This window comes from Podarcis gaigeae (genome assembly GCF_964106915.1).
Source record: "Podarcis gaigeae genome assembly, chromosome: 1".
Lineage (NCBI taxonomy): Eukaryota > Metazoa > Chordata > Lepidosauria > Squamata > Lacertidae > Podarcis > Podarcis gaigeae.
In genome coordinates, this window is record NC_139678.1 from 14,195,609 (window position 1) to 14,221,767 (window position 26,159).

At 44.4% G+C, this 26,159-nt stretch overlaps 1 protein-coding gene across 2 annotated transcripts in view; it reads right to left on the reverse strand.

Annotated features, from left to right (window-relative positions):
• Positions 1-892: 892 nt before the first annotated feature.
• The window catches only part of TDRD9 (tudor domain containing 9), a 95,750-nt gene continuing 70,483 nt past the window's right edge, over positions 893-26,159 (reverse strand). For both annotated transcript variants that reach the window (XM_083731208.1, XM_083731209.1), the window contains exons 19-36: positions 26,001-26,045; positions 24,285-24,338; positions 20,989-21,105; positions 20,380-20,487; positions 19,464-19,564; positions 18,556-18,729; positions 17,247-17,358; positions 16,350-16,562; positions 14,982-15,071; positions 14,538-14,798; positions 12,684-12,839; positions 11,788-11,858; positions 8,784-8,893; positions 6,765-6,861; positions 5,388-5,526; positions 4,766-4,884; positions 3,069-3,141; positions 893-2,268 (exon numbers count right to left, since the gene is read on the reverse strand). In XM_083731208.1, the coding sequence (XP_083587334.1) occupies positions 2,167-2,268; positions 3,069-3,141; positions 4,766-4,884; positions 5,388-5,526; positions 6,765-6,861; positions 8,784-8,893; positions 11,788-11,858; positions 12,684-12,839; positions 14,538-14,798; positions 14,982-15,071; positions 16,350-16,562; positions 17,247-17,358; positions 18,556-18,729; positions 19,464-19,564; positions 20,380-20,487; positions 20,989-21,105; positions 24,285-24,338; positions 26,001-26,045 (2,142 nt within the window). In that variant the 3' untranslated portion in view covers positions 893-2,166. The remainder of the gene's footprint in view (positions 2,269-3,068; positions 3,142-4,765; positions 4,885-5,387; positions 5,527-6,764; positions 6,862-8,783; positions 8,894-11,787; positions 11,859-12,683; positions 12,840-14,537; positions 14,799-14,981; positions 15,072-16,349; positions 16,563-17,246; positions 17,359-18,555; positions 18,730-19,463; positions 19,565-20,379; positions 20,488-20,988; positions 21,106-24,284; positions 24,339-26,000; positions 26,046-26,159) is intronic.

Here is a 26,159-nt window from a genome sequence, read left to right on the forward strand (position 1 = left end):
AGGCAGTAGGTCTTTACCACACACAAAACTGACAGGATATTCATGTTTTAATAGATCGAACAGTATCTTGGATCTAGAGGCGTCCTTCTACTTTAAGACTTTTTCCAGACTTTATGTGCAATGCATTGAGTCAAGGGCAGCACATTAACATAATCCAGGCCTCTTTTCTTGTGCAAGGCAAGGAGGATATCTTGCTCTAGAGTACAATTTCTGGAACATCGGGATTAATTGACAAATGAGTCACTGAAATATTGCAAAAACAAGTAGCTGGGCACAAGTTTGGGGTTTTTTTCTTGTTACTTCTTGGATTTGCCTCAGAAAAGGTAAATCCAGATTTTAGGGTAGGGGTGAGAGTTACAGGCGGGCATTTGGATGCCAATGATGCCAAGCTGATGTTGTTCCTCCAGTCTGCCAAAGCCCTGCCCCACACGTAACCCTTCATTGGCCAATTTAGATTTAAAATTTAGGCAGCCTATCCTGTCACCCTCCGTGGCTGCAGCCTTCACCCACTTTAAAAGGTAAGTGGTCTTTCTTGCACTGATGGGAGAGAACTGAGCAGAATCTGTCCTAAGATTTATTGCAGTATTTTTCCTTTGGTTGCCAAACCACATTCTGTGGTCTGTACTAAGATTATGGTCTGGTTAATCAGTTCTAACCAATTCTATAAAATTGCCCTTTGTGTTTCTTGCTTTAGTGTTGCTATTTGTTTTAGTTGTATTTCCACTGCTAACTTCTATAAAGGCCATGTCCCGTCCTGTCCCCCACTTCAAGCTAGGAAGAAACAAATTGCAATTTCCATCATGCTGCGTGAATGGAAAAAGGAACAACAGATTAATCTACGCTGTTCCTTTTGCCCAATATGTATTTTAAAAGACACAAAAATCACAGTGTATTAAAACTCATTGGCTTTATTTTTTCAAACTAGCAGTTGCAGATATAGCTAATAACAGAAAGCAAATGTTAAACGGAACACTTAAAACTTGAAATGCACTTTAATCCAAAGGCAAAACCAAAAACGTTATCTTCCTATTTGGCTGCTGTGAATGCTAACTACGAGCTAAACTGAAGCGGCTTAATTATATGCACTTCACACTGTTTAAAGAATCTGTCGCAGCTAAGCCCTGCTGTCAAAACTATCAATTCGAAGAATCTTAGCCGTAGCAACTTGCATGGATAGGGAACTTTTGTCCCTCCAGAACCGGTAAGACCAATTGTCATGGCTGATGGGAGCTGTAGATCAACAACATCTGGGAGGCCAAAGGTTCCCCAGCCCTGCTCTGTACTCAAGAAGAGAAACATCATAGGCAGGGTTAAATGGAGGTGGCGGAGGACTCCTCTTCCTGGCACTGCCCACCACGGCAACATCCCACTGTGCTCCCACTCTTCCTACAGCTGCCTGGCTCCATCCCGTCTACTTCTGTACATCAGGCAGAAACAGCTGGCTTTGTGGGGCAGAGTCATTACATTAGCTCCCCAGTGACAGATGGATCACTGCTGCTTACTGGGAGGGAAAGTGGCAAGGGAGGTTGGCACGGTGCAAACATGCAAGCAGGAGCACCAGATTGGCTCTGCCTGTGCGTCTGCACTGCACCAGACCCCTTGTCATCTTGCCCCTCTCACAGTAAGCAACATTGATCCACCTGCCAGGAAGATGGCACAGCAGCTTCACTCTGCCTGGGAAGCCATTCCTGAAACCGAATCCTCCCCTCTCCCAATGCCAGGAGCCAAGTGTGATCAGGGCTCTCAGGTGTATGAAAAAGCCTAAGGGTGTACCGTCCCCCTACAAACCTTGGCATTCAGAACTTTACTGAATACATATAGGCTGGAGGGGTGAAGCCAGGTAGTCTAATGTTAGGAATAAGCAGCTCTTAGTGCCTCATGTGGTTAGTAACTGAGCAGCACTAAAGTTCTTCCAATTTCAAATACTGTACTGCACATACCTGTGTCATTTTCTGGGGGCTTCTTGTTTGTTAGGAAAACAAGACAAACAGTTAAGCTGGTAACGTCACATTTTTAAACACATCTTTTATATTTTTCTATAACAGAACAATAGGGGTTTTTTTGAAACAACAGCAACATTCTGATCCTAAACACACTTATTTGGAAGCAGATTGCACCAGGTCTAACGGGACTTTCTTCCAGCGAAGGACGATGAGTGCTGAAGCCTTAGGCATTTAACAAAATCAACTTATGCAGCTGGTACAAGGAATCAGTCCTCGCTCGTGCATCTTGTGGTTCAGACTGGTCAATGACAATGTTTGACTGTGGCTAAATGAGAAAGAAAAACATGGGGACAATGTCCAAACAACGTAACTTAGTACATGCAAGTAATGAACATTTTATTGTTTGTTCTTTTAAAGTGAAGGCTTAATGCTTTGAATGGAAGGGAAGGTTTTCTGGTGAGGTTGAAGGGGGGGAGGGTGTCTGTTCCAGTAACATTTTCTCCTGGGCAGAGCTTATAGCTCACAGAGGATGGATGGATGGATGGATGGATGGATGGATGGATGGATGGATAGGTAGATGTGGTATAGAATGTTAAAATTTTGGCAGGATGGTACAGGCACAACTACAAACTAACACAATGACATGAGGGTAGAGACGGTCATTTCTGTATATTATTTTTATTAGTATGTTCATTTTTGAACACAAGCATTTCCTGACTAGAGAACTGCATCGCTAAATCTGGGGAAGTGTGTGAATTTTGAACGATGGCTGCAGTTCGGGTTTACATACTTTTTTCAGGAAGTGTTTAGCTTCATTTTGGGGGACATTTTTATGCTGGTCACTACGTCTCAAAATTCAGAGAAGAGTGGAATGCAAAGGATAAATGTGCTCCAATCCACACCGCAGTCTAGGTGCTGTGGATCAGGGCAGGTAATACTGAAATTCACTGCAACAAATTCGTCAAGCATCCCCAACCAGAACACCCCAGATTCAAACCCTGGCATCTTCAGTAAAACAGTCAGGTAGTATGTGATCTGCTAGAGACCGTGGAGAGTCACCATACCTGAGGCTAGAAGGCTTGGGACTGGTGTTATTGAGGTCTAAATTTGGGGAGCAAATCTTACCTGACTCCATTCATATGGCTTCGGATAGAATTTGGGAAGAACAATTTCACGAGGTTTTGATTTACAAATCAGGCTGAGAGAGCGGGGAGAAAGAAACTCTTTGTGAGTAAAGAAAAACCGTATTAGTAGGACAGACATTTAAAGCACTCTTATACCACTTGAACAGTGATGGAGAATCTGTTGGGATTTCATTCTCTCCACTGCTGATTGTTTTCATCACATGTCTGTGTTGACATTCCATACTATTGGAATCATGGGAACGGAAGTTCAGTTACACTGTTCCGTTATTGTTGTACTTTTGCATTTGCTGTTCTCTCTCGGAGAAGTGGAGAGGAGACATGTTTCCTTTGTTCTGTAACACCTGATCGTGTACATAATAAATTAGCTTAGACTCCACACCTCTATGCCTAGTTTCTGCTTGGACTCTGCTACAGTATTGTGTGCACGTAGCTTCGGACATATGGCGCAGAAGCGCATCGGGACAGAGGAGTGATAGATCATCCCAAAAGGAGCTTGAGGGGGAAGAATGCCTGGTGTTTTCCCAAGCTGGTTACAAAGCCCAGTGCGGTACACCAACAGAATTCTGGGAACTGTAGTTCTACAGTGCCAAACTACAGTTCCCAAGATTCTTTGTGGGGAAAGTCAAAACTACTAAAGTGGTGTAAGACCGCTTTATATGTATGGTGTGAATGAAACTCAACGGGCCTCTAATGGTGGTTTTTGCCTTGCAAGGGGAGGGGTAGTAGCTGAGGTCCCCAGCAGGGGGGCAGGCAGAGGCTACACAGAGGGCTGGATGGAGATTCCAGGGCCCACCAGTTGCCAACCTTACTTTGTTGGGAAACCGCTCAGGAAAAAAATTCAGCGTCACACAGAATCTGGTGCCCTAATTATCGGAAGGGGAGGCGTTAAAGGGGTCCTTAATGAAAGCCAGAAAGCCCACTTCCAACATTCCCCAACTGTAGCCAAATCCTGCCCCCCCTCCTAACCTTCATTAGGAGGACAAGCTAAGAAGGCCAGCAGCTCCCCCTGCCCCTTTCTAATTCAAGCCCTGGTTGAGCTAATTTATTAGGAGTATTTTGACAAGGCAAGCATTTAAAACATCATAATTTAAGTTGATCTCCCAGTGCCAATGTTTGCATCAGCCGAGTGCATACATGTGCATGTGCCCGAATTTGTCTATGCAGATCTAATCCCAGCTATTTTGGGAATGTTTTGTCGTGTGTGACAACTCGATTACTACAGACTCCCCGCCTGCCATCTCCTGTCTCCCTGAGCTGTGCAAAGTACGGCAGTGATACGTTTTAATTCATTCTGTCTAGACATGTTTTTCAAACGCAGAGTTTCCCATTAAGTAGTGATGACATATGGTAAATACAATTAACTTAAAACTGCAGATGCACGAGTGCCCCGAATACATAATGATACATTTAGGTTCTTTCGCTTCTCCAGGACTGTTAACATTTGTGCCCGGCCTTCTCTAACCTGGTGCCCACCAGATGTTTGAAACCACAGCTCCCATCATCCCTGATCCATGGCCATGCTGGGTGGGGCTGGTGGGAGTTCGAAACATCTGGATGGCACCAGGCTAGGGAAAGCTGAGTTAGCACTTATTTAGATTTGTAATGCACTCTCTCTCTCCTTCTGTGTGCTATAAAAATGAATGCAACTTCTTATGGCAAAAAAAGGAGGTAATTTACCCTAAAAGCTTCTGGCGAGTGACATCCTGCAACTGGGCAATTCTCTCTTGACCAAAATGCATCAGGCCGTTTGGACCATCTGAGACCAGCTTGTTAATGGCGATCCTTATAATGTTTATCTGTGAATAAAAGAGGGTCGTTTTTTGAAGGCAGCAGAGATGGCGCCTGCTTGAATACAGTGGTACTTCGGGTTAAGTACTTAATTCGTTCCGGAGGTCCGTTCTTAACCTGAAACTGTTCTTAACCTGAAGCACCACTTTAGCTAATGGGGCCTCTTGCTGCCAACACACCGACGGAGCATGATTTCAGTTCTCATCCTGAAGCAAAGTTCTTAACCCGAGGTACTATTTCTGGGTTAGCGGAGTCAATAAGCTGAAGCGTATGTAACCCGAAGTACCACTGTAGTTGAGCTTTGGATGAAACTACTTTTCTGATTCAAACTGAAACACTTTTAAACCAGATCTGTTAAAGGAATTTGTTAGCTTAATCGTCTACCCAAATACAGGATTATTTCCCAAGATGTGGATCAATCTCATCGCACATAAACCAGCCAAGGCAGTTGGGTTCACTTCCAAGAAACCTGGGGGGCAGCATGAATGGGATGAACTGGTGCGGAATTTACCTGGGTTATGTCATCTGCATCAATTTTCACATCAAACATAAACTCCATGTCGTGGTCAGAGAGGATGGGGACTCCCAGGGAGTAGTTCCATCCCAAGCCACAAAGGACACCAATGTATCTGTTCCTGCTTTCATCAACCCTAATGAGAGCAACAAGCTTTTTAATGACCGAGTCATTTATACAGTAAACTGGCCTGTGATCCTCAGATGAGGAGTGGTATATTAAAATAAACAAGTGCAGAAACTTTATATGACATCATAACCGAACACCGCTTGTCTGCACAAAATGGCCCTGTTTATATGTAACTGTAAACCATAAAGCATGAATGAGCAGTGTTCTAGGCATGCTGAATTGCTGCCATTTCACTCCGAGAGCAACAAGCTTGGTTGTTTTTCCCCAAATGACCCATGATCCATAGGCCAGGAGCAAACCTTGGTTTACCACTATGGTTTGTCTGGAGAGAGACAACCCGTGAGTGCTGATTCACACCTCACAGTAAGCACAGGTAAAGGTAAAGGGACCCCTGACCATTAGATCCAGTCACGGACGACTCTGGGGTTGCGGCGCTCATATCGCTTTATTGGCCGAGGGAGCCGGCATACAGCTTCTGGATCAAGCGGCCAGCATGACTAAGCCACTTCTGGCAAACCAGAGCAGCGCACAGAAATGCCGTCTACCTTCCCGCCGGAGTGGTACCTATTTATCGACTTGCACTTTGACGTGCTTTCAAACTGCTAGGTTGGCAGGAGCTGGAACCGAGCAATGGGAGCTCACCCCGTCACAGGGATTCGAACCGCCGACCGTCTGATCGGCAAGCCCTAGCCTCTGTGGTTTAACCCACAGCACCACCCGCGTCCCTTCACAGTAAGCACACTCGTGGTTTATTGCCCGAAACTCAAGGAAAGGAGGACGTAGACAAGAACGATTCAGCAGCATGCTCATTCACAGTAAGCCATGCTCTAGGGATTACTGTGATCAGATTTCTTGAAATCCTGTCCCTCCTGATCCCTTTGCGCCTGAGCTTCTGTGATTTGGGCAAACCCTACCCACAGACTCTTTTCACCTCTTTCTTTACAGAAATATGATTCTCGGGATAGCAGATTTTCAGTATCACCTTCTGAACTTCAAATCTGGCAGGTTACAAACATTACAATATTTGAAATTAATTACTTTAAATATGCACAGGCCTGGCAATAAGCATAGCCCTGGATATGAAAAAAAGATCAATGTGTACTATCAGTGTGGGGGACTGCATTTTATGTCACACAACATGAAGGCTTTGGAAAGAGTGTTATACATTCTATCAGGGAACTATAAAGGAAGCAGCACAAGCATTTAAGTTGACTGCGATGCTCTTGTTTAGAAATGTGTACATACCTGAGATCTATCACAGGAGCAAACAGCATGGCCAGCAGTGCTGGAAGTCCTGGAATATGAGGCATCAGAGATGTCTCCCTGAGCAACATTGTGGATCCTGTTATCAGAAAACAATAGTAATAATGATAATACTATTTGGTCATTTTTTTTAATAATATTTATTGAACATTTTCAAATATAACAGAAAAAAGAAAAAAGAAAAATAAAACATCCATTTTATAACCTTATTTTCATTAATATCCTTTCAGGACTTCCCCGCCCCACCCCCTTTTGTATTCCAATTCCTTCATATAGATTCAGCAAGTTCTTACCCCAAATTTTAAACTTATTATGATTAACCCAATGTTAACAGTGTTTTTCCATCCCCTAAAATCGACCCCGCTCCCTTCCACGAGTTCCCCTCTTTAATATGCAGAACAGATTAAAAAAAAATAAAAAGGAAAGAAAAAAGAATAAAGTATAGTTTAACACCCTTTGGATTCCAAATTCCCCCCCCCCCTTTCCCGGTTGCGTTCCCCAGTGTCCATCAATGCCTGCTGTCATCCTGGATATCCCACATCTAGGCCAAAATCCTTCACAAGTCCACTTTGCCGTCTTTTTAAAAGTCTTTGCCGCCTTTTTGGTCATCTTTAATTTCGAACGTCCAATCTTGGAAGAACTCTATCTCAAAAAGGTCCATTTTTTCCATCCAGATCTCTATATTTAAGAGCAAAAACTCCAATCTTGTTTCTTTAGGCCTTTCAAATCTGGATGTCCCAAATGTTCCCACTTCCAGCTTTGTCCAATTCTTGTTGTTCATGTTGTTCTTGTTATTCTCTCTCCTCAGTTTCCTCTAGTTTCATTTCCTGCTCCCCTGCAAAAATGTTCTAATTCCAAAAGCTTCTAAATCCTCTACAGAGGCTTTGTTATTCAGGAACCAAACTTTACGCCAAGTCCCTTCCATTCTTCAATAGATAAATCTATTGTCTCCTTTAGTGTAGAGACCTCTGTAGACAAAATAGTATTCCATTTCTGCAGTTTCCCAGGAGATAAAGAGTCCTATTCAAATTCCATACCAGCAATACTTGTAGTGTCCCACAGCCCTTCTAGAGGGATTATAGTAACTCAGTTTCCTTCCAGATCACACCCAACAGTCAAAGTAACTTGTTATTCCTTATTTTAAACAGTTAATATCCAATTTGTAACGAATATAACCGGCAAAGTCCTCGTAACAAAGTTCTCTTTTTATTCTTCAGCTTTGACAGCTCCTTTGACAGCTGTCAAAGCCTTTTTGCTCCTCTCCCGGCGCTCTTGCGAATCGCTCCCGGCTCCCGGCTCCCGGGGGGGGGGGGTTGCCTTTTAGCTCACATTCTACTATTCTCCTCCAGCCCAATCTTATAGTTTTCCATCGTGAAGTTAATAACTTTATCAAAATATGGTAGCACTCGATCTTAGTTGTCAAATCCTTTGCTTTAGATCCTCTACAACCGGGGGGAGACTGACTTCCTTTTTGCACCTCCCCCGCTCGCTCCGAATTTAAAAAAAATTTTTTTTTCCTTTTTAAGTCCAGTTTCCAATTACTCACGGGTTGTTCTTTTTGATCCAAATTTTCAATAGAAGAAGTCAGCGCTCTCCGCCGAATGGCATGCGGCTTCGCTCAGTAGGGGAAGCGGAGGACTCATAGCACCACACCCCCCCGGCACCCACTCCGCAGCCTTTAAAAAGGCCCCTTCGCGGGTCGGGGGCGCAAACGGTGCCCGCCGAGTCACCATGCCCATGGGTTTCAGCGCCCATGGTTTTTGAGGGTCCCCGCGTCGCCGGCGCAGAACCCAGCCCCTGCCGAGCAGGCTCCCTCCGGAGCTCGGAGGGAGTCCGCCATTCGGCGATGTCGCCAACCCGGAAGTCCTATTTGGTCATTTTAAAGAATGCAATAATTTTGCAAATGTAAGATCCAGCGGTAACAGAACTACAGTGCAGGCACAAGTGATCAATCAGCTCTTTATCAATGCTCTATTCACCCAGGAATAGTACACCGTTTACCTGTTGCATTTACTGTCACAGAGGCAGCAACCAGCATCTGTTGAAACGAGTCTTCAGGGGCATCAACCACCACCACTGAGTTCACACTCTCCTTCTCCACTAAGACTGCTCTAGAGGGGAGGGAGGGAGAGAGAAAAGCAATTCAGTTCGTTTAAATACCTGCTTTGCACAGAATTCCTAATATGGAGCAGAAGAAATCCAATGCCGTGAAATTGTCACTGACTAATTAGCGAAATTATTCTCTTCAACACCTTTCCTACTAAAATGGTTCTATCAAACATCTTTTCTCTTCTTTTGCATGGGCAAGTATAATGCAATTTGAAACTCATTTATGCAAAATATAGTAGGTTGAAAATTGCAATTGTCAATTGATAATGATTGTTATGGCAATGCACTATATCCTTTGGGGTTTTATTGCTTTTTTTTTTTGTCCGTCCCCCCCCGAAGCAGGCATAGGCAAACTCAGCCTTCCAGATGTTTTGAGACTACACTTCCCATCATCCCTGACAACTGGTCCTGTTAGCTAGGGATGATGGGAGTTGTAGTCCCAAAACATCTGTAGGGCCAAGTTTGCCTATGCCTGCTTTAAAGCCACTTTTGTATGTGTTGTAAATCATATCATCTTTTATGTACAAGCATTTACATACTGCTGCCAGGGGCATCATTCTTCAGTCTTCCCCATGGAGGAAAGGGCTTCTCTTCAAGACAGTTCCTACTGTGGCATCTGTGCACCATCCCTTGCTAGAAAAGGCACATCTGAGCACAGATATATGTGCCTGGGTGACCTATGATTAGATTACCACAATGTGCGGCTACCCTATAGGGGTGTTTGGAACCTCCAGCTGGTGCAAAATGCTAGTGATATTTAATGTCACACTAGTCTCTTAACAGCTTAGGGCTGCAATATGGTGTTGCTATCACTTAAGGCTGCCCAGCTGTCGTTTCCCCATAACAGGACCTTCTTGGTGGCATTTCTCCATTTGTGGGAGACCCTCCCTGGTGAGATGCACCCATTTCCTTCATTATTCATTTTTAGAGGAAACTTAAAAACATTCCTGTTTCCCAGGCATTTGATGGCTGAAAGATACTGGTCATGCCAACCTTGAAATAGGCTGGATGAGATGGTTTTTTAAAAAATATTTTTAGTTATTTTTAACATGTTTTATGTCCGTTTTAATTGTCTTTTTTAAACATGTTGGTGTTTGCTGCTCCCTGAGCATCTTTGGGAAGATGGGTGGAATAGAAATTTAATAAATAATAGTAATTATTGTCTGAAAGACCACCTTGTGAATCTGCCTAGACGGAAGAGATCATCTTCGTTGGCCCTATCGTAGTAACGTTTGCTGGTAGGAATGTGCGACAAAGGCTTCTTTGCAGCTACAGTGGTACCTCGGGTTACATATGCTTCAGGTTACATACGCTTCAGGTTACAGACTCCGCTAACCCAGAAATAGTACCTCGGGTTAAGAACTTTGCTTCAGGATGAGAACAGAAATCGTGCTCCAACGGCGCGGCGGCAGCAGGAGGCCCCATTAGCTAAAGTGGTGCTTCAGGTTAAGAACAGTTTCAGGTTAAGAACGGACCTCCGGAATGAATTAAGTACTTAAACCGAGGTACCACTGTACAATGTTAGGAGAATTTCACACTAAGCAGATACGGTAATTCCTTCTGCCCATGTGTTCAGAACAGCGTGTTGCTATTGTTGTTTTTTAAAAAAGTTAGCAGATTATACGTGATTAATGTCGTATTTTCTGACATGTTGCTTTGTGCTTTGTTTAAAGTTTCCTGGCTGTTGTCATGAAGCTCAGGGTTTAGAACCTTGCAGGGGGCAGTTAATCTATTTGCTTTGGAAGAGGGAAGTGTCAAGGTGTGAGAAAACCCTCAGGAAAACCTTTGCTCCTCCTACTTAGTTGGTTTACTTAGAAAAATAGAGGGAGTGTGTTCTTAGACCAGAGTTTATTCACTTACACACAAACCCACCCACCCTGTGAAGAAGCAAAACTCCAGAAGCACAAAATACCTGCAAACCTTGAAAAAATGCATGTAAAATTCAATCTCAGACCTGTAAACTGCTACTCAGGTTAGGACCAAGTAAATAATAATTTAATCTCATGAGCCCTTAATGCACTGCAGTTGTCTAAATGAGATTAGGTGCTTGAGTGAGGAGGGGTGTTTAGGGGAGGAGGGTCAGAGAGACGCAGAGAACAGCTGTCCACTGTTAACATTTAAATACTTAAATATTGTAAAATCAGGTACAATTGGGCTCTGGGTCTTAATTAACCGCAACAAAGAACTACATCAGGAAATGCAAATACAGAACACATGTAATAACTGGTGTGAAATCACATAATGGAACATGGCAATAGTACGACCAAAAAAATGTGTAAAATTCTGGCTGTAAGTGGAAGGTGAGATGATAGTGTCACAGCTGGAAGAAGCCAAACTGCAGAAAAACTGAATTGGCTCTGGTTATGTCAGAATGGAGACTGGTTTGGGGATTTTCTCCCAAAGGAAGGTGAGACTAGCTCCATCCCCGATGCTGTTTTAGGTGAGCACTGAAAATGTCCTTATTATGCATGGATTTTAATGTATTATTGAAGCTTTTAACTCTGCTTCGTTGGATTTTAAGGTTTTAGTTTTACTTTATTTTGTTACTTAATAATCATTTTTGGTTTGGTTCTTTTTGTAAAACTGCTGGGGCGGGGCTTATTAGGGCAGGAATGCAGAATTAAATAACCTAAATACCAAAGCAAGTATGACTTTTTCTCCAGAAATACTACTTCAATGAAGGTCAGGCTTATGCAGATGTGGCAAATTAATCAATTGAAATTAATTAATTTCAATTAATTGATTATACGTTCTTCAAATTTAGAGGCAGCCCTAATAAAAATTATGAGAACCAGGGGACACAATTTTGTACATGACCTGGAAGGACATCAAAGTCCAGTTCAGCCAGAATGTCACGGAGTGACCTTGAACAAAGCACAATAACATGCCATCCTACCTAAATCTGGAGATTCTGGTCATGCTGCTGAATTTCAGGCAGTAGGGGTTGTATGGGCCAATAAGCCTTGCCTTAGGAAGAAAAAAATTAGAGCAGAACATAAAACAACCAAATTAAGTCCATTTCGGATTTTCTTCTTATGGTAGTAAAGTGTGGCTCATATTTTGGGGTAGGAAGGGTAAATATGGGGGCGTCAAAATAACGCCCCCAACCCAACCCCTTAAAATCAGTTCATGAGTAACATGAAACCACGGATTATAGGTGCAAGGTTGAGCCACTGTGAGCCTGGGGCTCAAACACCCCCTTCTTCCAGCACAGCTACCAAAAGACTGAAAGACTCTGCTTGAGATTAACCACAGTTAAGTGTGCCATCCATTCCTTACACATAGTTAAATTTAACTAAGGTTTATTGAATCAATCCAGCTTCTTAAAACTATGACTTGACGTTGGCTTGGTTTCAACAAGCAAACAGTGAAGACTAACCACACTTTGTCAAGTGTGGATGGCATACAAGATGTCACTGAAACAAAATCCTCTTTGTGGGGAGCGTGAAACTTGCTCCAGTTCCTTCTCCTACACACTAAACCATGGTTTGGCAGTACTGTCAATGCAGCTTCTTAAGAGCTCCAGAAAACCCAAAACATAAAAACGGCATGCACAAAATCGGAAGTTTACATGAACATTATGCGTTTTGTTATTTCGCTCAGCTGCTCTCACGTTTCTGTAGAGATGGAGCGATCTCCCACCCCCAAACCACCAGCCACGTGGTTTCAGTGATGAAGAAACCTGGTATTAATAGATACTTGGATGGAAAGACTGCATTACGTCCTTCAGGGCACCCACAGCACGCCACTCTGAAAGCAGGGGAAAGTAATGACCGTGCCTCTTAAGCTTACCTTGCAGTTTGGCGCACTAAACCTATTGGCAGAGGCATTTTCCAAGAGCATTTCAATCAAGCGATTCTCCTCTTCACTTGAGCTCCTCTGGAGAGAAGCATCCCTCTTCCTTTCTTCTGGCTTTGAAAACAGCTCTTTAAGATTTTCGTGGCTGAGCTAAGGGAAATTCAAAAGAAAACATTTTGAGAGTTATTGGGCGGGGGCAGAGGGAGGAAAGAGACTTAGTTATACTAAAAAGGTAAAGGTAAAGGGAACCCTGACCATTAGGTCCAGTCGTGACTGACTCTGGGGTTGTGGCGCTCATCTCGCTTTATTGGCCGAGGGAGCTTCCAGGTCATGTGGCCAGCATGACTAAGCTGCTTCTGGCAAACCAGAGCAGCGCACGGAAACGCCGTTTACCTTCCCGCCACTTGCACTTTGACATGCTTTCAAACTGCTAGGTTAGCAGGAGCAGGGAATGAGCAACAGGAGCTCACCCCGTTGCAGGGATTCGAACTGCTGACCTTCTGATCGGCAAGTCCTAGGCTCTGTGGTTTAACCCACAATGCCACCTGCGTCCCTGGTTAGTTATACTACACAGGGCATAAAAACTATACTTAAGCCATGCATCCCCAATCTTCGGCCCTTCAGATGTTTTGGACTACAGTTCCCTTCATCCCTGACCACTGGTCCTGTTCCCTGGTTCCTGGTCATGGGAGTTGTAGGCCAAAACATCTGGAGGGCCACAGGTTGGGAGTGCCTGACTTAAGCTTTGCTTGAGTGTGAGGTGAGTCTGGGGCCAGACTCCCCTTCTTCAGGGTATAACACTGAGTGGGAGAGTGGATAGCCCTCAGAACCAGTCCCAGAAGCACCACAAGATGTGTCTACAGTCCCTGTCAACCCATGGCCTGAGGCAGTGGATTCCAGTTCAGAAGCTGTAACACAATCATAACATCCACTGCTGCATTGGAGTCAGTAAGTGCTAAAAAGGAGGGTGGGGCTCCTTTCAGCGAAGGTGGAGCCAGTTGCTAGGACAGAATAACGAAATCAGAGTTGCAAGGGGCCACCATGGTCACCATCTATCTGCTTCAAACCCCTGTGATGCAGGAGGTCCAACTTGTATTTAATGCGGCAGCTAGACTGGTGACTGGGAGTGGCCGCCGGGACCACATAACACCGATCCTGAGAGATCTGCATTGGCTCCCAGTACGTTTCCGAGCACAATTCAAAGTGTTGGTGCTGACCTTTAAAGCCCTAAATGGCCTCGGTCCTGTATACCTGAAGGAGCATCTCCACCCCCATCGTTCAGCCCGGACATTGAGATCCAGTGCCGAGGGCATTCTGGCTGTTCCCTCGTTGCGAGAAGCCAGGTTACAAGGAACCAGACAGGGGGCCTTCTCGGTAGTGGCGCCCGCCCTGTAGAATGCCCTCCTTTCAGATGTGAAGGAAATAAGCAGCTATCTTATCTTTAAAAGACATCTGAAGGCAGCCCTGTTTAGGGAAGTTTTTTAATATTTAATGCTGTATTGTTTTTAACACTCGATTGGAAGCTGCCCAGAGTGGCTGGGGAAACTCAGCCAGATGGGCGGGGTATTAATAATAATAATAATCATCATCATCATCATCATCATTAAGGCTTGGTCTGAGGGACTGCTGGTGCTGAAGCGACGTCCAAGTTCTGCTCTCCAGCCTGAGCCCTGTGCAGAGCTGTCCTGGGAAACCGTTCCCCTGCAGCTCCGCTGACATCAGAACTCACAGCACGACAGAGATTAAGCCTGCAAGGTCTTGCCTTCGATCCTCTCCCCCCTCTCACAGCTTCAAAAAACTCTAAAATGCCAAGACTTCCTGTACTTGAGAAGGAACAAGAGAACGCACTTTGGATTCATAGGAGTCTTCCGCCAGTTCGGCGTGGCCTTCCTGAATGAGTATATCGCGGACGTTCACAATGTCCAAAAGCCCAGAGTACCGAAGCACATCGACAAGCAGGATGCTGTGCACGATCGAGAAGACCTTCACCAGCAGAGCACAGCCGCTGACCAAGGAAGCAAAGCTCTGGCTTGCAGCGTGACTCCACTGCTCTCCACATACAAGGGACTGGGCAGAAGGCCGCATTCTGCGCAGCTTGAATTCCAGAGCCTACACCAAAACAAAAACAAAGAAACCCACCAAACACGAATATATGCACTTTTGGCCCTGGAAAAGTTTGAACTGAATAATAGCAATAAGAATAGCAATAATAATAGTTATTTAACACACGCACTCCTCCCTCCAAAACACGTAGCACGGTTCCATGATTCTTAGAACAAAAAGGAATGTTACCTGGAACGGAAGCTCTCGGAGATGGCTTGGAATCTCTCGCAAGCGTCCCAAAGCCACTTTTGATCTGTTGCCATAATCTACATAGAAAACCTGGACGGTAAAAACAACAGTAATGAATAGAAGGACTGGCAATTATTTCCAAAGCACAGAAGAAAATTGGCTTACAAATTCAGAGGAGCCTCCTGGTGCAAAAATTAGGCCCGTTATTGCATCACGTGAAATTTTATGGCTAAGGCAGTCATTTCAGCCGGTGCCCCCTTTGCTTAAAATGACCATGGGGAAACTTGCAGCTGCAGCAGCAGCTAATCCAAAGGCAAAGTGATTTGTGTGCAACAACAAGGCTGGGCGCCATTTCCCCCCCACTATGAAACAATGGCAGGAATGTTTTGAACTGGCCAGGGAGCACAGAGCAGAAGTGAGGTGCCAATCTGCATATTGTGAGCACCCGGCACACCAGTGGCTCGCTGAACAAGTGCAGCTGTCACCAGGGCAAACAAAGGACCACGGAGAACAACTTGGTGAGACAGTGCAACCTTTGTAGGCGAAAGATTCCGGGTTCAAACTCTAACTTCTCTAGGCAGACATGGGAAGCGCTCATGCCTGGAACTCTGAAGACAGAACAATGGTCCAACTCCATATGACAAGGGCAGTCATCACGGTGCCCTCCAGATCCCTGACCACCGGGCCATGATGGCTGGGGCTGATGGGAGTTGGAGTCCAACAACAACTGGACAGCCCCATGTTGACTACTGCAGCTTAAGGAAGCTTACTAGATTCCCAAGGATGCAATTTCTTAAAACGGCCATGCGAAGTCAGCCCAATTTGCCAACATGAAAGAGTGTGCCCCACTATTTAATATATTTTAGCCTTTTCTGGAGGGACGCAGGTGGCGCTGTGGGTTAAACCACAGAGCCTAGGACTTGCCGATCAGAAGGTCGGCGGTTCGAATCCGCACAATGGGGTGAGCTCCCGTTGCTCTGTCCCAGCTCCTGCCAACCTAGCAGTTCGAAAGCACGTCAAAGTGCAAGTAGATAAATAGGTACCGCTCCGGTGGGAAGGTAAACGGCGTTTCCGTGCGCTGCTCTGGTTCGCCAGAAGCGGCTTAGTCATACTGGCCACATGACCCGGAAGCTGTACGCCAGCTCCCTTGGCCAATAAAGCGAGATGAGCGCCGGAACCCCAGAGTCGGACGCGACTAGACCTAATGGTCAGGGGGTTCCCTTTTCTAACCCCTCCGATCACTCTCTCCCAGCATTTGCCAATCCTGCCCTTCCCCCGTTTTCTAGAACCCTCAGAGTTGATTCAGAGCTGTGCTTCCTTGGGTTTGAATTAAGCTGCAAACACAAGCATGCTTTAAAAAATATGTACCTCTGCATTCTCTCCGGATACATATAGGACTTGGGCTCTGTAGTATCTCTCGTCTTCCCACTCAGTGAAGGGTGCCAAGCACACCAAATCTGGATAGGGACGGACTAGCAGAGGGGTCAGCTGTAGCTGGTTGATCTCAGCAGACACGTTGTTGAGCACAGCCATATTTTTCTCATCAATTCTGTAACCCCAAAAGTGCCCAACTTCTACCACCTGAAGAGAGGGGAGGAGATAGATAGATAGATAGATAGATAGATAGATAGATAGATGATAGATAGATGATTGATAGATAGATATTGACTGTGTGGTCAAATTCTTACTTAATCATCCAGGATATCCAGCCAGCTGTGTTGCTACTCCCTTTGCAGAAACACGAAAGCCAGCAAAGAGGCAACAGTTAACTGCAGCTTCTCATTACATGAGAAATGGGAAGCCACCATTAATGGCTTTTAAAGGTAGGGGTGGGTGAAGAAATTTGGCTGAGTCTGCTTTTTAATGTAAACCTGCCCAGCAGCAGCAGCTGACAGGGCAGCGTTCCTTGCCTGGCTTTCCAACAACTGCACATGGCTGGCAAGGCAATGGGTAGCTTGGCACAGTGCAGGCACAGCTAATCCCATGCTCATGATGCTAAGCTTGCACCAAGCTCCCTGCTGCCTTGCCCATTCCATAAGGAGGAGCATAAAACAGCTCACAAAAAAATGTGTGTATTAGGACAGCTGCACACTGAAATGCTTTCATGAGCACTTACAGTGGCCAGCAGAAATGAGGAGACCTCAACCAATGATTGCGGGGAATAAGAAGTGCAAAGAGGACATGGGAGTGGTTCCGGCAGCAATAATATGATCTAGACTCTGAATGTGCACTAACTGCTGCAGTATAGTTTTATGACATCTGTACCTCTGTGACATTGATAGATAAATCAAGGCTGCTGATGGTCTGCAGTTTTTCCAAAGGGCTACTGAACTTCTCCATGGGAGACACTGTGTGCTTCTGAAAGTCCACATTCACTCTAAAAAGAAATGTGAAGCACAAACAGAACAGAAATCACTCATTGCTACCTTCTGCAGACTGCTCCCTCAATTAAAATGTTTATAGCAACTGGCCTAGCCAGAGCGGAAGACTACAACTCGCATCATCCCTCTCCACAAGACATGCTGGCTGGGCTGATGGCAGCTGTAGTCCAACAACATCTGCACTGGTTTAAGTAACCAGCAAACCTGAAACTATCTCTTCTCCTCTCATGGGCAAGGCCAGATTAGCCCTCAACGTAACAAAAGCACATGCTCCCCTCGAGCAAAACACTTGGCTTTTTAAGGCTGGAGCATCTACTGGAGTTGAACAAAGCTGATGCTTTTTAAATACATTGAAAATGTTGTTCATACGCTTGGCCAATCACCTAATAATAATAATAATGCCTCTGTTCCATTTTCAGAGCTAACCATGGTGCAGTGTTGCATCGAGGCTGATTTTAAATGTCAACCATTGTTAGTTCTAAACCAGAGCTTGAAACCAAGTTCGAAACAGCTGGTCTGCAAAGCCTGGCTAGGTTAGCATTACCAGCTGCAATCACAACTTGCGGAAATTTGCAAGTGCTGTGTTTACATAGACGTGAATGATTACGCATCTTTCATTTTCATAGGTTTCTCTTCAATATTTTGTAAATCTAAATTTTAAAAAGCTAATATTTTTAAAAAAGAAATACAGTGGTACTTCAGGTTACATACGCTTCAGGTTACAGACTCCGCTAACCCAGAAATAGTGCTTCAGGTTAAGAACTTTGCTTCAGGATGAGAACAGAAATCGTGCTTTGGCGGCGAGGCAGCAGCAGGAGGCCCCATTAGCTAAAGTGGTGCTTCAGGTTAAGAACAGTTTCAGGTTAAGTACGGACCTCCGGAACAAATTAAGTACTTAACCTGGGGTACCACTGTAGAGCATGTTTTAGAAAATGTAAACCACTCTCCCCTACTTTCTCGACACTTTAGGCACCCAGAATAACTTGTTCTTTTCTTTATTGTTCAAATTTCAGGATTATGTTTGTTTTGTCTCACGAAGTTTCTGAACCCAAAGAATGAGCAAAATTCACACCGTGCAGCGCAGCTTTAACTCACTGCTCCCGTCCCTGTTTATTTGCCAACAGAATAAATTTATGCAAATCAGATGCATGAGAATTTGCATTAATTTGAAAACTAATGAATCTGCAGCATACTGTGAACCCCGCGCGAGCATGTTTGGTCCTCCTTCCATTTTCCCTTCAATCTCCTCTGGGGAATGTATATTCAGCTCCAGTGGAGTCCGCAGCTGTGACATCTTAAGAGCCATATATACGGCAGAAAGTGTTTTAAAGCATTCGGTTGGATTCCGGGAAAATTCTACAAAGGCTCTACAGGGAGAAAATGCAAAGTAAAAAATAAAGTACATTCTGTAGGTTAGAACGAAGAAAATACTATGGTGGTAGGGCGTGTTGAATTTTTCAACGTTCAAATTCCAAAAATGAGGGTTGCCAGAAAGGTGTAATGTGACTTAGAGATTCAAAAGATATCTTGGAAAAATTAATATAATTTAGTTTTGCTTGGCAAGTAAAATGTGTGTAAAACCAGACAGAAATCATTCAGAATAACTGCCAAGTACTTTCAGTTATATATGACAGGAACACAAACCCAGAACATTTCAAACCCTTATGACTGCAAAGATACCTTTGAAAACGTGTAGGCAATCTTTTTACGCTAGGTATTTATATACAGCCCTTTTGAAATATTTATCCCAGGGTAGTGATTGCAATATTAAAAATGCAGAAAAGAGAAAACGTTCTGCCCTGCCCATGATTAGCAAAACCAGAATGAATTATAGTTAAAGGTAGGTAGCCGTGTTGGTCTACCGTAGCTGAAACAAAACAAAATAAAGAAAAAAATTCCTTCCAGTAGCACCTTAGAGACCAACTAAGTTAGTTATTGGTATGAGCTTTCGTATCTGAAGAAGTGTGCATGCACACAAAAGCTCCTAACGATAACTAACTTAGTTGGTCTCTAAGGTGCTACTGGAAGGAATTTTTTAATTTTTTTTTTTTTTTGTTTCGAGAATGAATTATGCCCATGTAAAAAATGGAAGTTCCCTTACTTGGTCCCATGATAGGAAATGGATTTCACTTGGCCACACTGTCTGAACAAGGACTGCAGTTGCTTATGGTAGAGGAAGCCGTACGGGGGAATGTTTTTCAACTGTTAAGAAAAATGTATGCCTTCAGATAGGTCAAAAACAACAGCGGTGTATGAGATAGATAGATAGGTAGGTAGATAGATAGATAGATAGATAGATAGATAGATAGATCGTATTTTTCGCTCTATAGGAGGCACCTTTTCCCCTCCAAAAATGAAGAGGAAATGTGTGTGCGTCCTATGGAGCGAATGCAGGCTTTCGCTGAAGTCTGGAGAGCGAGAGGGGTCGGTGCACACTGACCCCTCTCGCTCTTCAGGCTTCAGGAAGCTATCCGCAAGCCTGTGGAGTGCAGCGGGAGTGCCCACTGGGCTCCCAAGGCTTGCGGATAGCAGCCTCCAAACCCGACCTGGTTTGGAAGCTGGCGGTGGGGAAAGCAGTGCTTCTCCCCACCACCAGCCCCACAAGCTCGGGGGACAGCAGGGAGGTGGAGCGTCGCCTTCCCGCTGTTCCCTGACCTGGTCTTTGGGGCTGGTGGTGGGGAAAAGCAGCGCTCCCCCCCCCACCAGCCCCAAAGAGCAGGTTAAAAGGAACTCAAAGCCTCCAGAGCTCAGCAGGAACTCCCGCTGGGCTCCGGAGGCTTCTGGTGAACGCACCTTGAACGCACAGAACGCACCATGTTTTAGAGGGGGAGAACAAGGGGGGGAAATTTTTTTCCCTGTTCTCCCCCTCCTATGGTCCAGTGCGTCCTATGGTCCGGTGCGTCCAATAGAGCGAAAAATACAGTATATATGAGAAATGTGATTATTAAAGCAACAGTATTTGGGAAGAGGGACAGGACACTTCAACATTTCTTCACAAGGAAAAGTCAAAACTGTACCATTATAGTTGTTTTGGGATCTTTGCCCGACATCTCCCGGACGGCGATTTCTTCATCATGTTCCGCCAAAGTGAAATAATTCGGATAAAAAGCTCCAGCCATTACAACCTAAGGAAGAAGGAAAAGTTAACTGCCTCAGGAGAGGTGGCAGGTTCTCCTGCAGTAAGCCATTCGTCACACTGCAATGACACGTGCATGATTACTTAATCACGTGAGCCAAACTCTCTGGTTTCGTGGGGTTTGCAAATGTGTTTGTAGTTGCGTAAATGCAATTTGCAGTAACAGTAAAAGAGGTTCCACTTCGAAACCAAGCATTTATTTTTAAGTCTCACAGATTTTCATTGGGACTCAGGTGTGTGGGGCTCTGACTGACACCAGCTACAAAAGCTGAGGCTGCTAAACAGAATATTGGGCTGGGGTGCTTTGGAAGGGTTTGTTGGTGGAGGGTTGTTGCTGGTGGTTTTTTGTATATTTATTTTCAATTTTGTTGTGATTTATGTGGAAATGGTTGAGTTTTGTTGTGTAATTTTTTAAAAAAGTTTTATTTTACGTATGTATATTACGTATGTATATCTAGAAAAACATCTCTCATACATCCTGACATCTCACCTGCAAAATGAATCGCTGCCTATACACATGGTCTTGATCCATAGCAGGGGGGTGAGGGTTGACCTCCATGTTGAACACGCCCATCCTCTTTTTCAGCTCCTCATACAACTCAGCCACCTAAAAAAATTACATCTGGATATTAAGAACAATACATCCCAAGACCATCAAAAAGGAAATTTCATTAAGGCAAAACATCTCCCTCTCTTCTGCACCCTGCAAAAACAAACAAACAAACCCACACCTTACTATTTTATTTTTTTAAAAAAAAAAATTATATACAGAAAATGCAAGTATAAAATATATGCCAAACGTAATACAATGAATGTAACAGCACAACACTAGAAGATGATTTCTTATCTATTTATGCCATAGATTATGTTTTTGCTTCTACAAGCCTTAGGGTTTCCCCAAACATGCCGATACCTCTCTCACTTCTCAGTGGCCTTATTTTTCTGGCACCATTTTTATTGGCTTTCACCATTTGAGTTTGCTGTAAGATGGAAGGATAGTAGCATCGTATGAACGAGGGAATCCTAGAAGCTGAAGGAGGGAGGAGCCCTTTGCTAGGAACATATGTCTTTAATAGGATGGCACCAAAAGGACCCACGTCTATTGAGGCCCTGTTTGTGGGCCATGCGTTTCTCAAGGGAGGAACTGAACCGGAATTAGCCTCTTGCCTTAAGCAGCAGCGGTTGCAACAGCTTCATAGAGCTTTTATTTTGAGCTTCACGTCAGTGTCGCACTTGCCAGCAGCAACACAACTCCTCTCTCAGCCGCCATGCTTATTACCCGCCCCAGAAAAATGCCACACCCAAGTCACCTTGGTGTTAAAAACAGTGCCTTTCCCACCAACAGGAGAGTTATGTTGCTGCTGCTGCTGCCAGCATGGGGAGCAGTGGAATTATTTTAAAATATCCTTTTACAAATGATTTGCAATTTTGGAGTAGCACGTGTGTCTAAAAACTGCGGCAGGCCAAGACACAAAACTGCTTTGCCACAAGAACAATTCATCCTGAGAGGGTATGCTCCGAGTCCCACATTAAATGCTGCGACTTTTCTCTGCAAAGCTGCACTGAGAAGTTCCACCGAGTTCCTGTGTGTTGCATCAAAGGGCTTGTTTGCTTGGAGCAATGTTCCCAATTAAACTCGGAGCGGAGGAAAGGCATGTCCCTGCCAATGAAGGTTCCCCATTATTTCCTCTTTCAGGGTGCAACCCGTTACGTTCAAGAGGGGATAAACAATTTCCGTTAAGTGCGGGGTAACCTTAGTAACCGAGCACCGCGATTCAAGCACACTCATTAGCGGCCTTTGTCCGTTGTTTGCAGCAGGAAATCTGAACAGTTTTTGCTAAGTTATGCATTGGCTTCTGTGGGCCTACATGAAACAAACTGCATCCGATCACGCTTTTTTAAAAGCAGAACACTGTGGGGAGCAGGGAATGGCAGGGCAGGAAATATTATAGCAGGCTTAGTTGTTGTTTTTTTAAGAAAAAAAAGGTAAAGGTACTCACCATGAAGCTGTTACAGGAAGTGCCATACTTTTAACATTTGGGGGTGGGAAAGGTGCCAGTGGTGCGTACCCTTAAGTACTTCCAGGGGGGAAAAGACTGGGCTCTGGGAAATTAAACTTTCCATTACAGTATCTTCCTTACTGAAAATGCCATCGCCTGTTGAGTGGGACTGGTAGGAATTTTTCCACTTGGCAAACTGGCACTGGCCATTTGGTTTTCGCCTACCTCGTAGGAATCGTCACAACTTTTGTAAGGTTTGGTGGTTAGGCATTGGTAAAGCCTGGTTTGGGAGAGGGAAGGTGTGGCCATCACCTGCCCCTCCATGTTAAAGGGTATTCTGTTAAAGCAGTCTTTCTCAACCTGTGGGTCCCCAGATGTTGTTGGACTACAACTCCCATCACCCCTAGTTAGCAAGGCCAGAGCTCAGGGATGATGGGAGTTGTAGCCCAACAACATCTGGGGACCCACAGGTTGAGAACAGCTACGTTAAAGGGATCCGGGGGTGTGGATCTTTGTCCGAAGCCCGGGTAGGGCTAGGGCCATGCCACGACCCCATCAGGGACCCTGGGGGAGCTCTAGTTGACGTACATCTGCAGGGCTCCCCCTATTGGTGGTTGACCTTTACTAGACTCCCAGCATGGTGGGCAGGAGTCAAATATAGTCGGTTCAATTCTAATGCCTAAGCTAATGATGGCCAAACTTTGCCCTCCAGCTGTTTTTGGACTACAACTCCCATCACCCCTAGCTAGCAGGACCAGTGGTCAGAGATGATGGGAACTGTAGTCCAAAAACAGCTGGAGGGCCAAGTTTGGCCATCACTGGCCTAAGCCAATACCACTCACATTCTGTAACCAATGAAGTTATGAGCTAAATTTGCCCATTTAACCTAAAATACTGTGTCCTGGTGTTATTATTCAACATTGGGGGCGGCCTCGGGGTCTTGACACGCAGCAGCAACAACAACAACCAATAAAATTTATATACCACCCTTCATCCAAAGATCTCAGGGTGGTTCGCAAGATAAAAATGCAACATGAAAGCGCAAATAGTTAGAACAAAAACAAAAAATAGTGTTGGGCTAGGACTGGGGAGACTCTTGGGCCCAAGTGATGGCTCTCTCAGCACAACCTACCTTAAAAGGTTGTTGGGAAGATAAGGAAAAGTGGGGTAGCTGTGTGTGAAACCTTGAGCTCCCTCTGGAGGAAAGCTGAGGTATAAATGTAATGGTGAGACAAATAAAGAAATGAAGCAAAAAAGCTGATCAGGAGGTGGTTATCATGGGAACCCCATAGTCAGGTCTCACTTTGGAACTGTAAAATGTGATGTTTGTTTGAGGGGAGCTGCTTAAGAGCTCCTGGCATTGAAATGAGTAAGCGGACAACATCCCACAAACAAGGAGGGTGCTTGTATGGTTTTCATGTGGATTATGTACGAAGGAACTTACATGTGTGTGAGTGTGTAATACACACACATGCACAGATACAGCTGCTGGCCTTATGTCTTGCTTGTGGGCTTCCTGCAGGCATCTGATCAGCCAGATTGTTGGGCTAGATCAGGCTTCCTCAAACTTGGCTCTCCAGATGTTTTGAGACTACAATTCCCAGCATCCCTGACCACTGGTCCTGCTAGCTAAGGATCATGGGAGTTGTAGGCCAAAAACATCTGGAGGGCCCAGTTTGAGGAAGCCTGGGCTAGATGGACCTTTGGTCTGATCCAGCAGGCCTCTTCTTGCCCAGATACTTTGTGTTATTGGGGGAAAGAAAACAAAGACGCACATCCAACTCACCTCTCTAATTCTCTTAATGTGAATGTAGTTGGAACGACCCCAGTCGAGCTCATCCTGCGGGAGAAAGCCAGGAAACTAAGAGGCTAAGAAGCATGCAAAACCTCTTCGCTCTCCACCACCTTCAGCAAAAAGGAGGCAACTGGTGGGTAGTTAATTCCAGTCCAAGGGTGCCATGGAAAGTTTCTTCAACCCCTTACGCCCATCTCTGCTCATAAAGCATCCCATGGAGGTAATCTGGGATGGCTCAGTTGGTAGAGCATGAGACTCTTCATCTATGGGTCGTGGGTTAGAGCCCCACATTGGGCAAAAAAAGATTCCTTGTAGGAAGCTGGAGTCATGACCCCCAGGGTCCCTTGCAACTCTACTATTCCATGATTCTATGAGCCCATGTCAGCACTCAAACTTCCAGGATCTTCCCGTTAGGGACGGGTGGATATGTCAATTTGTCCCTGCCTACTGAGATCAAGCAGGCACTTTCACTGTACTTTTTTTGGCCCCTGCTGAACACATTCTTCTTCGACAAACCTACCCAGATGCTTAGAAAGTTGAGGCAATTTGAATCTGTTGCAGTATTTTAACAGTTGTAAGTTTGTGGATTTTTATTGACGTTATTGTTTTATCTTTTTGTGAACCACTTGGTTTTCGGCTCCCCCCCCCCCCCAATCAAGCAGTGTATTCAATTTTATGAACTAAATAATAAATATGAATATTTGGCTTCTCATTTTTCCAACCCTCCACATCGCATCGTTTTGATTTATTCCCTCCCCCAAGTCCTCATGCAAATTCATCAGCATTTTAGGACAAATCTCTCCTAATTATACACACGTTTGCTAAGCAATTTCTTCTGATATAATAACGCTTTTTCGTATGGAGGTAGCGGTGGCTCCTATATAATCGGGGGAAATGCATCTGTTCACTAGGGATGAAGTAGAAATTCGGTTAAGTTTCAGAAATGCATTTCAAAAGTTTGTGTTAGGAGAAAGGCACACTAAAATGCTTTTGATGACTTTGGGTGGCTTTATTTTATTTATTTTTAATGCAAACTGATGTGGCTATATGGAGGAATAAGGAGAGCTGAGTTTGGAAAAATGAGAGGGGGGAGAGAGAAACCAGAATTGACAGATTTGACCATGCCTGCTATTCACCCAGGTGTTAGGAGGAATCTGATTGATGTTGAACTGAATTTTCCATTACTACAGATATTACAAGTCAAAATGACATAACTGCAAAGGAAAAACAGAAGAGAGTGCAGAATGAATACAGGAAGAAAACAATGTTACATCATAAACAACCTTATTTAGAAAGGGCACAGAGAGTGAAAGAATGTACAAGGAAAATAATGTATTGTAAAGTCAAAGGATCAGTCTGGTGTAGGATCTAGCCATAAGGAGTATGATAGTTAGAGGTCTTAGCATAATTTCTGGTTGCTGCATGCTTTATAAGGTGTTGTTTTATTTTACCTTTCTGCTACTTACATAGTGTTAGTGTTTTATTCATGTTCTTATCAGTTGTGTATGGCAATGGCTCAGGTTTTAAACTCCTTCCTGTGATCCTGAATGTGGACCTAAAAGCTCAATAAATAAACCAACCACAGATCGGAAAGCCAGGCCTGGTATTACTTGAAAGGAAAGGTCGGAGATAAAGCTATGTCTGGGTGCCCAGCAATTAAATAGTCCAGACTGGTGCCTAAACACCTGACTGACAAGTGAAACTAACCTTAGGGTGTCTCAGTTTTCCTTTCTTCTTGCTTTCCTGCCATTCCTAAACAAGAGGGGGGAAAGAGAGTAGGTTTAAACAAAAAACAAAAAACCAACACAACACTAATTTGGTCATTTGCACTTCAACACTGCCTGGACACAAAATACTCCACATGCA